The sequence below is a fragment of the Nyctereutes procyonoides genome, unplaced genomic scaffold, assembly GCF_905146905.1.
Source record: "Nyctereutes procyonoides isolate TBG_1078 unplaced genomic scaffold, NYPRO_anot_genome, whole genome shotgun sequence".
Lineage (NCBI taxonomy): Eukaryota > Metazoa > Chordata > Mammalia > Carnivora > Canidae > Nyctereutes > Nyctereutes procyonoides.
In genome coordinates this window covers 2,661,067-2,673,502 of record NW_026575032.1, presented here as the reverse complement: position 1 = coordinate 2,673,502, position 12,436 = coordinate 2,661,067, and the positions used below count along the sequence as shown (strand labels likewise).

At 35.1% G+C, this 12,436-nt stretch overlaps 1 protein-coding gene across 2 annotated transcripts in view; it reads right to left on the bottom strand.

Moving 5' to 3' along the window:
* Positions 1-12,436, bottom strand: part of AFG2A (AFG2 AAA ATPase homolog A) — a 326,044-nt gene that overhangs the window by 121,174 nt on the left and 192,434 nt on the right. Inside the window, exon 15 of one of the 2 annotated variants that reach the window (XM_055317095.1) lies at positions 9,912-9,962. The exons of the other annotated variant lie outside the window; for it this stretch is intronic. Within the exon in view, the coding sequence (XP_055173070.1) occupies positions 9,951-9,962 (12 nt within the window). The 3' untranslated portion in view covers positions 9,912-9,950. Of the gene's footprint in view, positions 1-9,911; positions 9,963-12,436 lie in introns of those variants that run through there. 2 annotated transcript variants of the gene reach the window in all.

The following is a 12,436-nucleotide window of genomic DNA, read 5'->3' as shown; positions in this document are numbered from 1 at the left end:
GGTCCTGGGGTGCCGAGATCGGGTCCCACATCAGGCTCCCTGCATGGAGCCTGCTTCTCCCTTTGCCCGTGTCTCTGCATCTCTCTCTCTCTCTCTGTTTCTCGTGAATGAATGAATGAATGAATGAATGAATAAAATCTTTAAAAAATAATTTATATGGCTATGTATAGGAATTTACTATTCTAAACCAAAGAACCAACATTATTGGCTATTTTATAATGGCTTTTCACTGCTTATTTTCATTTTAAAAATGGTTATACTAGAACTTGCTGAATGGAATCCTCTCAGTACATAACTGTGGTAGGAAATTCAGTGTTTCATAGAACACATCCAAACTACAGGGCAAATAATTAAAAAAAAAAAACAATAAGACGATACTTTGCATGGTATTGGGTGTGAAGCATGAAACACTCTTATTTTTCATGTCTGGACTTATTTCCTCAAAGTATGGACAGACATAAAAGGGTAAAAATATTTTTAAAGATCTCACAACTATTTAGGATGCTAAAAACCAGAGAAGTCTGTATGGATACTTACTTTAACACATACAATAGACATATCATTTCTTTCTGCTACAGTATTTGAAATCAGTTTTTAAAAGAAAACTAAATATTTGCTAAAATTAACATCTCTATCTCATATTCTCACATGCACTAGCTTCCCCTGACTGAGTCGTGGCTTTTAGTCTTTAAAAAAATCAGGTTGGGTCTACTGGAAATCAAGCAGTGAACATAAACAAAAAAGAAAAAATGCACTCTCTTTTCAATTTTTTTTTTAACTGCATTAGATTAGAATTCTAAATAGTTTCTGCCAAATGGGTAGAACCATTCTCTTTGGCCTACTGGCAACATGTACATGCTACTACTACAAAAAGTGCCAAGTTTTCATAAGAAAACTACAGAGTGAATATATAGCTTGATATTTTTATTAAGATGCTGAAAATTCACAAGTAGCATAACTAATTAAATATGGGATTGTGATGAAATAGATTTCTATTCAAATTCTAATACAAGTAAAATTCTATTCAAAATTTAAAATCTGTTTATTTTTCTAAGAAATACAGTATCTGTAAGAATAATAATACAGTCATGTACTGTAATAAACAATTTATTGAATGTAATGTGTCAAGCATTTAAACGCTATACTCTTGCATTTAATCCTTGAAAAATTGCACAACGTAAAATTTTATCATCGTCTTTACTTTTTTGGATAAAATAATTTGCTCGAATTCATGTGGGTAGTAAATAACAGAGCCAGAATTCAAACTTACATCTGTCCTACTCTAAAGACCATGCTAGTAACTACTCTACTCTTTTTCAAATCTGAGTCTTTTTAAAAATATGGATTCCTAGGCCTGACTCCTTCTAAGATTCTGATTCAGTAAGTCTGCAGCAGGACCAGGAGATCCTTGGTTTTCCAAAGTTCATCTGGTGATTCTAATGTATAGTTAGATTTGGGGAGTACAGAACTAGGTCAGTCAGTTTTTGCCTCCTTTAAATTGTATATATCACAAAACCAAATAAATCTGAGAAATCCATCTCAGATTTCTAGAGTTTCATTCCCACCTGCCTACATTCAGATGAGCGTCCATTGACCAAGGCATAGCTTTTATTACAAGAAAATTGGTTTAAAGTGGCTTTTGATGGAAAAATTGATGGGAGGGGAGGTTAAGAAAAAAAGCGAACTGGGAATAAACTATCTTGTAATTGGATAGAACTTGTCCAGTCTTAGGGAATATTTTTCTTTTCATTCTTCTGTCACTGAAGAAAAAAGAAAGGAGAACTATTGAGGGAATGGAGCAAACATCTGTGGAAAATTTAATATCAACTACGAAGGAAGGAAAACCAACAGTTTTATACTCCAAGTATAAAAATGCAATTATTTACAGCTGAGAGGTTAAATAGGAACATCTGATGTCAAAGTAGAATAAGGTCCTAGAGGAAATCAGCAAATACTTGAGAGACTACTATGTGCAAGGCATTATATTAAGAACTGAGGGGCACCTGAGTGGCTCAGTGGTTGAGCAACTGCCTTTGGCTCAGCTTATGTTAGGAAATACTTTGTGTGTGCAGGTTGTGATCCCAGAAGTCCTGTATAAAGCTCCCTTCAGGGAACCTGCTTCTCCTTCTGCCTATGTCTCTGCCTCTCTCTCTGTGTGTCTCTCATGAATAAATAAATAAAATCTGTTGTTGTTTTTTTTTTTTTAAAGAACTGAATTATCTATATTCTAGAGAACACCTGACACCATCAGAAAAAGGAATAGTGTAATCAAAATCTAAGTATTAGTTCTGGCTGGAAAAAGCCACTGCTGCCTTGATGAACTAGGCATTTGAGTTTCTACTCTTTTCCAAATCTTATACTAAGAACTGTTGGCTTTATTGTCTAGTGTTATTTAAGCTAATGGTTTTAAATTAAAATTTTTTTCCTATAATAAAATTTTAGGGAAATTCACAGTTATAAAAAGTATGTAACTTAAAAGAATGATTTATAATATTTTATGTTTTATAGTTTACAAAGCATTTTCGGTACCTACATTTCTTTTTTTAAAGATTTTATTTATTTATTTGAGAGAGGGTGAGAGAGAGGGAGATCATGAGCAGGAGGGAAGGGCAGAGAAGTAGATTCCCCACTGAGCAGGGAGCCCAATGCAGGGCTGGATTCCAGGATCCTGGGATCATGACCTGGGCTGAAGGCAGACGCTTAAATCAATTGAGCCACAAAGGCACCCCAGTATCTACATTTCAATTAGAAAACAATTAAGCAATTTTACAAAGTAAGCAGAATTGGTATCAATCATAATTTGATGAAGAGGAAAATGAAACTTAGAATGGTTTGGTGGCTTGCTTTAGACTAGAATCTATTAAGTGGCAAATCAAGGACTCAAATTCAGACTTTCTGACACTGGGTTCACATGCCAGATAGCTTAGCCCTAGATAATACTAACCCAGGCATTAATGAAAAATAATTGAAGTACAACAAACTATTTTCTGTAACAATTAAACTGTATACTTACAATGACAAAAAAACAAATGCATAGGTATTTCACAGATCATGAAAGCTGGAAGAAACTACTAGGTTCTATTCATAAAAGAGTCAGAGAAGCCAAAGCCCTATGTACCAATGGGCCCAAACCACAAGTGCTTGGGCAGAACTGGGTTTGGAAACTAAGGGCTCACTTAAAACAGTCACTGGGTCAAAATCTGCTTTTGTACGCAACTTCAAGCTTAGATTGGTTTCTGTATTTTTAAAAGGTTGTAAAAAACAGAGGAGAAGGAGAAAGAGGGGAAAGAAAGATGACAGGGTGGGAGGGGATGCAACAGAGACCATATGTGGCCTGCAGAACCTAAAATATTTACTATCTGGGCCTTTAGAGACAAAGTTTGCAGATCTTCATTTTAAAGAAAAAGAGAGATACTGAGACCTCAGAACAAAAAGAATACTACCCATAAACACTAGTATATCGGATAAAAGACAATTTAAAAATGTAGTTAAAACTTCTCTATAAAGAAGGAATAAAAGCAAAATCCTTTTCTTTTTCAAAACACTAAAATGTTTTAGAGTAAACTGTTTTCAGGTTTTAAACAACTGTGTCATCAGGAATTTCTCTGACTGGAGAATCATGGAATTTACAACTTGTCTATAATGTGCAAAAATGTAAGAACCAGAATAGAGAATTCTACTATGAATGCCAAAAATAAAACTTACCTTGCCTACATAGATATATAATCACTTCCTCAAAAAACAAATCAAACTCTGGCCCACACTACTAGTAACATTGGGTATTAGTTGTAGGTAGTGACCCGAGATGACTTCCTACTGCAGTGCCAACCACAATTACTTTTACAGCCAAATGTACCACATATGAACCTTTATAAACATTAAATCTGTCTCCTACCACCATAGTGGCCAAAGTAGCTATTTTTTAAAAAATTACTTTAGTTCCAAATTGTACCTGTAAAATAGCTAAATCAGTGGTTACACTACTAAGTTCTTTATTAGCTTTCCCTTTCCTTTGGAATCACATGCTCAAAACACCTTATATTCTTTCTGATAAAATTCCCCTGGAAAGAACACTATTTCAAGTTAATGATTTTAACAGAATGCCCAATGCTGTAAGCACTAACTCTTATAGCAGTTACAAGAGGGTGACATTTATTATGTGTGTGTGCACATGTATGGAAAATTGTGTCAAGTTCCATTCCTGATATGGAGATACTAAATAAAGTCCTGCTTAAAGTGTGGTGTGTGAGTTGATGATTTGAAGATTTTACAAAAAAACCCAACATTCAGGTATTTAGGTGAGGAGAAAACCTGTCTATTCCTTCTTCCAGATTGTTAGCATCTACAGGAAAAACTGCCTATGGTCCTTGTCCATTTAGGTACACTAACTTGGAAACAGTTCCTTGAAAGGTATTTTATTTATTTATATTGGCTTCTCACTGTGCTTTATAATGCTGGGCCCAAGGATGTAGGGGAGATAAAAACCATAAACAGGCCTTGGAAGGCAAACTCACTGGGAGAAGGGAGGATAAAAGTATAATGCTGTTCATTAGGTCCCTTTATTCCATAAACTCAAAGACAGTTCAAACATTTTCACTCATATTTTAATGCAACCAAGTTTCAGAATCTGGAATGGACCATATGCAGCTGTGGGAAGCCTATCAACAGGTATTAATGAAGCACAGGGGCATGTAGAATTAAAAAGAGTATTCTGAATGCTTTGCAGCAACATTTTATTCTTACTATTCTTTATTGCAAACATAGTATGTCCGTCATGCCATGGGTTTTAAAGAGGTTGCGATCGACTCTTACAGGAAAATGTGAATTAAAGTAATTAATATACAACCCTATCTACATAAAACAAATGTGGGATTTGCTAAATATTTTTAGAGATGAAACACACAGAAATTTCAAACCCAGATCAAACCCAGAAGTCTGAATGAGTAAGTTCTATTGGAAACAATGTGGTTTCTCCCAAGAAAACAGAAGTCTTACATAATACAGAGATTTCATAATTTATGTTTTAATAAGCAAAATTCCAAAGTAATTCACCAATTGGGGTATTGTGTAAGAATGTGAATGGAGGTACATTTGTTTTTAAATAAAAATTCATTATATTTACTAACAGACATGAAAGAAACCTGGGAATCTGACAGGGATTTATAAAGGTAGTGTAATAAAGAGTAGTTATCCTTAAAAACTAATTTAAGGGTTTGAATGCTTATAAACGAAATTCTATATTTGTTCCTATAGTGTTAATGAAGGTTCAAATAACTACAGAGATGATTAAACAAGATCTGATGACATAAGAACTATCATAGCATGGACAGAAAACATGAATAGACATTTTTCCAAAGAAGACACACAGACGGCCAAGAGACACATGAAAAGATGCTCAACAACACTTATCAGGGAAATGCAAATCAAAACTACAATGAGATATCACCTCACACCTGTCAGAATGGCTAAAATAAACACACACACACACACACACAAAAAAAGAAATAATAGGTGTTGGTGAGAATGTAGAAAAAAGGAACCCTCTTGGCACTGTTGGTGGGAATGCAAACTGGTGCAGTCACTCTGGAAAACCCTATGGAGGCTCCTCAAAAAGTTAAAAATAGTTACCTTATGACACAGAAATTGCAATAGTAGGTATTTACCCAAATAATACAAAAATACGAATCCAAAGGGATGTACCCTGATGTTTATAGTAGCATTATCAATAATAGCCAAATTATGGAAAGAGCTCAAATGTCCCTTGACTGATGAATGGATAAAGATGGTGTGTGTGTAATGGACTATTACTCAGCCACAAAAAGAATGAAATCTTGGTATTTGAAAAGATATGGATGGAGCTGGAGAGTATTATGCTACTCAAAATAAGTCAGAGAAACACAAATACTATATGATTTCACTCATATGTAGAATTTAAGAAATGAGAACAAAAGGGTAAAAAAGAGAGAGAGAGAAGCAAACTAAGAAACAGACTCTTACCTAGAGAGAACAAACTGATGGTTAACAGACGGGATGGGGGTGAGGGAATGGATTAAATAGGTGATGGGGATTAAGGAGTACACTTGTGATGAGCACTGGGTGTTGTATGGAAGTGTTGAATGATTATATTGTACACCTGAAACTAGTTAACTTTATTCTAACTAACTGGAATTTAAATAAAAACTTAAAAAAGAACGATCATAGTATAGTTGGCCCCTTGCCAACTATAATAGAAAATGATATAAATTAAGAGAACAAATGTTTCAAAAATAACAGCCCAACAAGAACTTTAGGAGACACACCTACACGTTCACTTTAGAATTGAGCAGAAGAGGGTTAAAGTAAAAATTAAGTTTCCATTCCTAAATCAGAGAACCTTTGTTCTTACTACCTATAATACTACCTCTAAATATTTACTACAGAAGCTGAAGGAAATTCATTTAAGACACTAGGACATTTGCTTTTAAAGAATCCCTGAGAAGAGGCTGAGGGGAGGAATGAAAGATAAGTCTCCTTACTTCTTAAAATCACAAGCTCTCTTCTAATTAAAAAGTAATCTTAAAATACTAACAGATGCTAATTTTAAGGTTTATGAAGAAATCATTTACCTAAAATGTAATGAAGTAGTTTTCTCTGCAGCTAATATGAAAAGGGGTTTTGGTTTGTTTTGGTTGTTGTTTTTAATTCCAAAGCTTTTGGGTATGTTTAAAGTTGAATCAAGTTCCCACATAAAATACCGATGCTCTCATTCTATGCTGGGAGGGCATGTTTTATTTCAACTAGCATCAACATGCTATCATTACAGTAGCTCATTCCTGGATGGGGGAAATGAAAGAGATTTCAGGAAAGCTTAAAGAAGGCATTCCTTTTCCCTCACCTCCCACACGGCTATGGCAGTAAATTCAAATAAGAATTTGGGCCACAGGCTCCCATTCTTTCCCCTGCTACATTTCTGATGATGTAGAGACTGGTTTTTGGGTTTCGGTTGCTGAGACTGAATTATTATATCTTTCATCTGTAGCACACTATCACAAGGTTCCTCTCTTACTTAATATTTCCTTTTAGCCCCAGTATCTGGCCACTGGCCCCTTCCCTCCACCTTCACTGAAGATGAAAAGCTATGTGTTGGTACAGGGCCTTGTGTGTATATTCATCCTTGAATAATACATATTATTTCATTTGTATGTTTAACTTACATAAATAATACCATGCCATATATCTTGTTGTCAGCCCTTTTCAAGAATCTTTTTTTTTTTTAAATAATAATGTATCATGGTTTTAAGTTCTCTTTGTGTTGTTATACCACTATGAGAGGGAAAAGTAATACATCTAGGAGCTGGCTTGGTATTATCAGCAAAGCCTTCATTCTATTACAAGCCGGTCTGACACTTGGTTGGTGTTCTGCTGAACATGAGTCATTTTATAAAACACCAACATCAGAAAAGGCCACTCTGTGTCCATAATGAATCAAGACAAACACAGACCACTTCATAATCATGTTTGAACATAGACAAAATATGAACATTGTCCAAGCCACAAAAACAACCCAAAATTCCCTATCCTGGCTAGTAAGAATGACTGCTACTTCTCTGCCAATTACAGCTTTGCCTCATTCAAAACCAATCCTAGAATTACCTCTGTTTTCTGATAGCATCCAAGCCAAAGCAAAGTCCCACCTTTAACCCTGTACCCATCATCTAATGTTAAGTTCGGCCCTTGTAAGTGCTTCCCAACATCCTCTTGCTGAGATGTCCCACAGTCCCCCACAGTGTGGGTTACCCCTGCCCTACAAGTAATAAACCCAATTTGTTCCACTACAGGTTTGTGTTCCCAAGGGTCTCTGGTTAGAGGGCACTGCCAGCAGTTATTTTACTGCTTCTGACTGCTACAGGTGCCATAGGATGCATCCATCATATCGAACTTAACCATTCCCCTAAAGATAGACACTTTGTCCTCAACTCTACCAAAAACAACTCTGAGGTAAACATCCTGGGTATACTCCATTATAGACTTGAGCTGTGTTTCACTGTAGTATATCCACAGATAAGGGATTACTGAGTGACAAATTATAACCATACTTTTGCCTAAGGATTATGAGATTGCTCTTCAGACCAGTTATATCAGTCTAGATTTCCCCTGGTGGTACTTATGTCCCACCGTCCCAAATCTTCACCTACATTTTGATTTACCTAATGATTTTTTCAAAACTTCCTTCCAGGCAGCCCTGATGGCCCAGTGGTTTAGTGCTACCTTCAGCCCAGGGCATGATCCTGGAGACCTGGGATCGAGTCCCATGTCGAGCTCCCTGCATGGAGACTGCTTCTCCCTCTGCCTGTGTCTCTGCCTCTCTCTCTGTGCCTCTCATGAATAAATAAATAAAATAAAATCTTTAAAAAAAAAAAAACTTCTGTCCAGTTAGATGGGTGCAAAGTGATATGTTACTATTAATTTAATTGGCATTTCTCTAATTACTTATAAGGTTGAATATCTCTCTTCATATACCTGGTGGTTCAGGAGCCTCCTTCCATGATGTGTTAAGTAATAACCATTGCTTTTATCTGTATATTTCTCTCCCTTTCTTATTCTTGAAATTGCAAGGATTTCTCACAGAGTCCACATGTTTATTTCTTCTCAGCTTTGATGCTGCAAATATCTGCTTCCAATCAGTCACTGTTATGTGAAGTTTGTTTTATCCTAGAAATCACCATACAGAAATTCTGAGTTTTGCCATTGTAAAGCTACCAATTTATCCCTGATAGTTTGTGCTTTTGGAGTAAAGTTCTTCCACAGACCAAGGTCACAAAGATCTCTAACATTTTCTTTTATTGGCTCGACAGTTTTACCTGTCACCTTTAGGTCTTTGTTCTCTCTGGATCTCATATAGTACATGATATGAGGGAGCGGTCCAAATTTATTTGTTTCGTCTAGTGAACAGGTCTTCCTAAGAACTTATTAAGAAACACATTTCTTCCCCACTTTGGGTCTATTTTTTTTTAAATTTTTATTTATTTATGATAGTCACACACACACACACACACACACACACACAGAGCGGGGGGCAGAGACATAGGCAGAGGGAGAAGCAGGCTCTATGCACCGGGAGCCCGACGTGGGATTCGATCCCGGGTCTCCAGGATCGTGCCCTGGGCCAAAGGCAGGCGCCAAACCATTGCGCCACCCAGGGATCCCACTTTGAGTCTATTTTTGAGGACTCATCTCTGTTTCATTTGTCTGCTTCTGTGCCACTTCCAAACTATTTTCATCATTATGTATTAAAATCTGGTCAAAATACAATTCTTCTTCTATATATATTTCAAAATAGACTTAACTATTTGTGGATTTTTATTCTTTATCACAGTCAGTTTGACCCCTGCCCTCACCCATCCGAATCCTATTAAAATTTTAATTGGAATTGCATTTGGTGAGAATTGACATCTTTGTGTTATATGCCCCACCAGTGAGTCTGTTATAGTTCCTCATTTATTCAAGGCTTCATTTATGTCCTTCAGTAAATTTTTACAATTTGTTTTATAAAGTTGTTACGCATTTTTTAGGTTAATGTCTAAATGCATTACAATTTTTATAACTACTGTGAACTTCGGACTGTAGTTACTGCTAGTGTGGAAAAACAAAACTATTGATTTCTGAAAGTATGTAAGTTATTTGTGCAAGTTCTAATGCTTTGTCTATGTAGACATTATATAATCTCTAAATAAAGACTGTTATTTTTTCCCTTTTCCCCCTCTCTTCTCTATCTTTATTTCACTTTTTTTTTTTTTTTTTTTTTGCTTTTTGGATTAGCCAGATCTATATGAAAAATATTACTAGGGGTACCAGGGTGGCTCAGTCAGTTACACATCTGCCTTTGGCTCAGGTCATGCTCCCAAGGTCCTGGGATCCAGTCCTGCATCAGGCCTGCTTCTCGAACTCCCTCTGCATTTCTCCTTGTTTGTTCATAGCTCTCTCTGTCAAATAAATAAATAAACTCTTAAAAAAAAAGTTGTCTAGCTTTGTCAAAAACTTGTTTAAAGGTCAAAGATTTAGTTTTGATGTTTGCTATAGGTTTTAGTATTTAACCTTTATCAATTATAATTTCTTTCCATTCCTAGTTTCCTAGTCTTAGGACTATTAGTTGTAAATTAGAGTTAAATTTTATCAAATACTTTAAAAATCTTCTTTTAGGTAATTATATAAGTTTTTGTCTATTATATATTTTCACTATTAATCTAGTTTCATTGATTTCTCTTATGTTAAACCATCTTTGCTGTCCAGAGATAATTACATTTTTTAAAAAATCTGTTGGATTTAGTTAGCTAACATTTCATTTAGAATTCCCACACTTACTACTGTAAAAGACTTAAAATTCTTTTCTGTTGTACTATCCTTTTGGAATTAAAGTATTCAAGTCTTGCAAAATTAGCCAGAAAACATTCCCTCACCTCAACTTTTTTTCTTTTTCTTTCTTTGATTATTTGCTAGAGAGAGGAGCTGTATCTCCTGAAAATTTAGTAAAAGCATCTTGTGGGATGCCTGGGTGGCTCAGTGGTTGAGCGTCTGCCTTTGGCGCAGGGCCTGATCCTGGGGTCCAGGGATAGAGCCCCACATGGGGCTTCCTGTGGGTAGCCTGCTTCTCCCTCTGCCTGTGTCTCTGCCTCTCTCTGTGTGTCTCTCATAAATAAATGAATAAAATCTTAAAAAAAAAAGTATCTTGTGTAAGTTATTCAACTTGGGGAAGTACATCTGTCTGTTCAAGTGTTTATTTCAGGTGTAAAATTTAGGGAGAGCTTTGATTATCATTTCTATTTCTTTGACAAATATTTTATTAAGCTTTCTATCTTAAAGAATAATTTGCTTTCTGTTTTCAGCAGTCTCATACAAGGAAATTAGTCACAAAGTAGTTTTTGACAACTGACATTCTGAATACAAATGAGATTCCTAAGAACTGGTACTTAGACTTCGTACCCTAGGCCCAAAGTGCCCCTAAAAAAAGGAGCTGTCTAGCAAAAAGCTCTGTTCTTACTCTATAAAAAAGTATTTGTCCATATATAGATAGCAGCTTGAAAAATGTGAACTTACAGGACATCTTAATAGGAAAAATCTTCTGAGTATTTATACATCAAAAATAAGAAGTAGTATTTAGTATTTAGTAGTTTTCAGCAGTAAGGGACCTAAATAGTAAATTCAACAGCAGAAAATTTGCTGAAGGTCCCATAAAGTAAGTGAAAAATTTTTGTGTCTGAACCTGATTTTTTAATCTATTTCATTTTGATGGTTTACATCAATGCTCTTCTTTTAACTAGTAGATTACAGGTATATAAAGAAATGGGCTCAGGTATAGATTAAAGAGGAAATATTTCACTAAAGACGTGAAAAGTTATTAGGGATATACTTTGACAGCTAAGTTTAAGATTTCTGAATAGTGAAGACTAATGAAAGTCTGTAGAGTTAGCTAATTATATTGCAACTATGAAATTGAAATGATGGAACCTTTTCTCATGGTTTCAACTACTACATTATTCAATATAACTTGTGTATGCTGTCCCATAGGGCCATAACAGGATTTTTATAAACTGTTAGGATGAATGCTGACGTGCATCTTACTTTGTTTATCACTCAACTCTGGCCAAAAGGCACTAATTAGAGTAGTTCTGCTACACAATGTTTATATACTAATTATCCTACTTCCTAAACCAAATGTTCCAAGAACTACTAAGAATGCATGGCAAAAAGCCACTGGTTGCAGCATCAAGTATGCTGTTTTACAAACAAAAAGAACAATAGACTCCAAAAGAAAAGAATAGAAAAATTAACATATGATATAAAGTGTGGTGAACAAGACAACTGTATTTTCCTAAAGATGTGGTGAGTGTTATTATGTCAAATAGCATAGTAATTTTAGTAAAGTACGGAGACTTCCAAAATAAAAATTTAGCAACAAAATTTAATAAAAGAAAATAAAAATTTAGAAACTAAAATATTACATGCAGTAAAGGTACATACACGCAAATATGTTTTATATTCAAGGCATATTTATGGGAAATATTAGGAAAAAGGAAAAAATTTCAAAGAAAAACACAAATTAGTATTGCAAAGCCCTAGTTTTGTACTTTAAATATTTACTGAGTGCCTTCTATGGGCAAGACACTATGATTCCAAAGATGAGCAAATGTGTTTCTTGCCTTCAAAGAGTTTGCAGTCTGATGGGGAAGGTGCTCAATTAACCAAGAATAAATACAGTATAAAAAAATTTATAAAGTGTTGGGAGATAGTAGCCTATAGAACATGTTACCCAGTCTAGGATTTTATCTTGTGTGTGTGCATGTGTATAAACAAATAAATGAATTTTAGAAGTAGGAAGAACTTTCTGGAACTCTCCTATCTTATCTGTCTTCTCCCTCTGGCTGTTTTTGTTTTACACTGTCTGCTACTGTAGTATTTA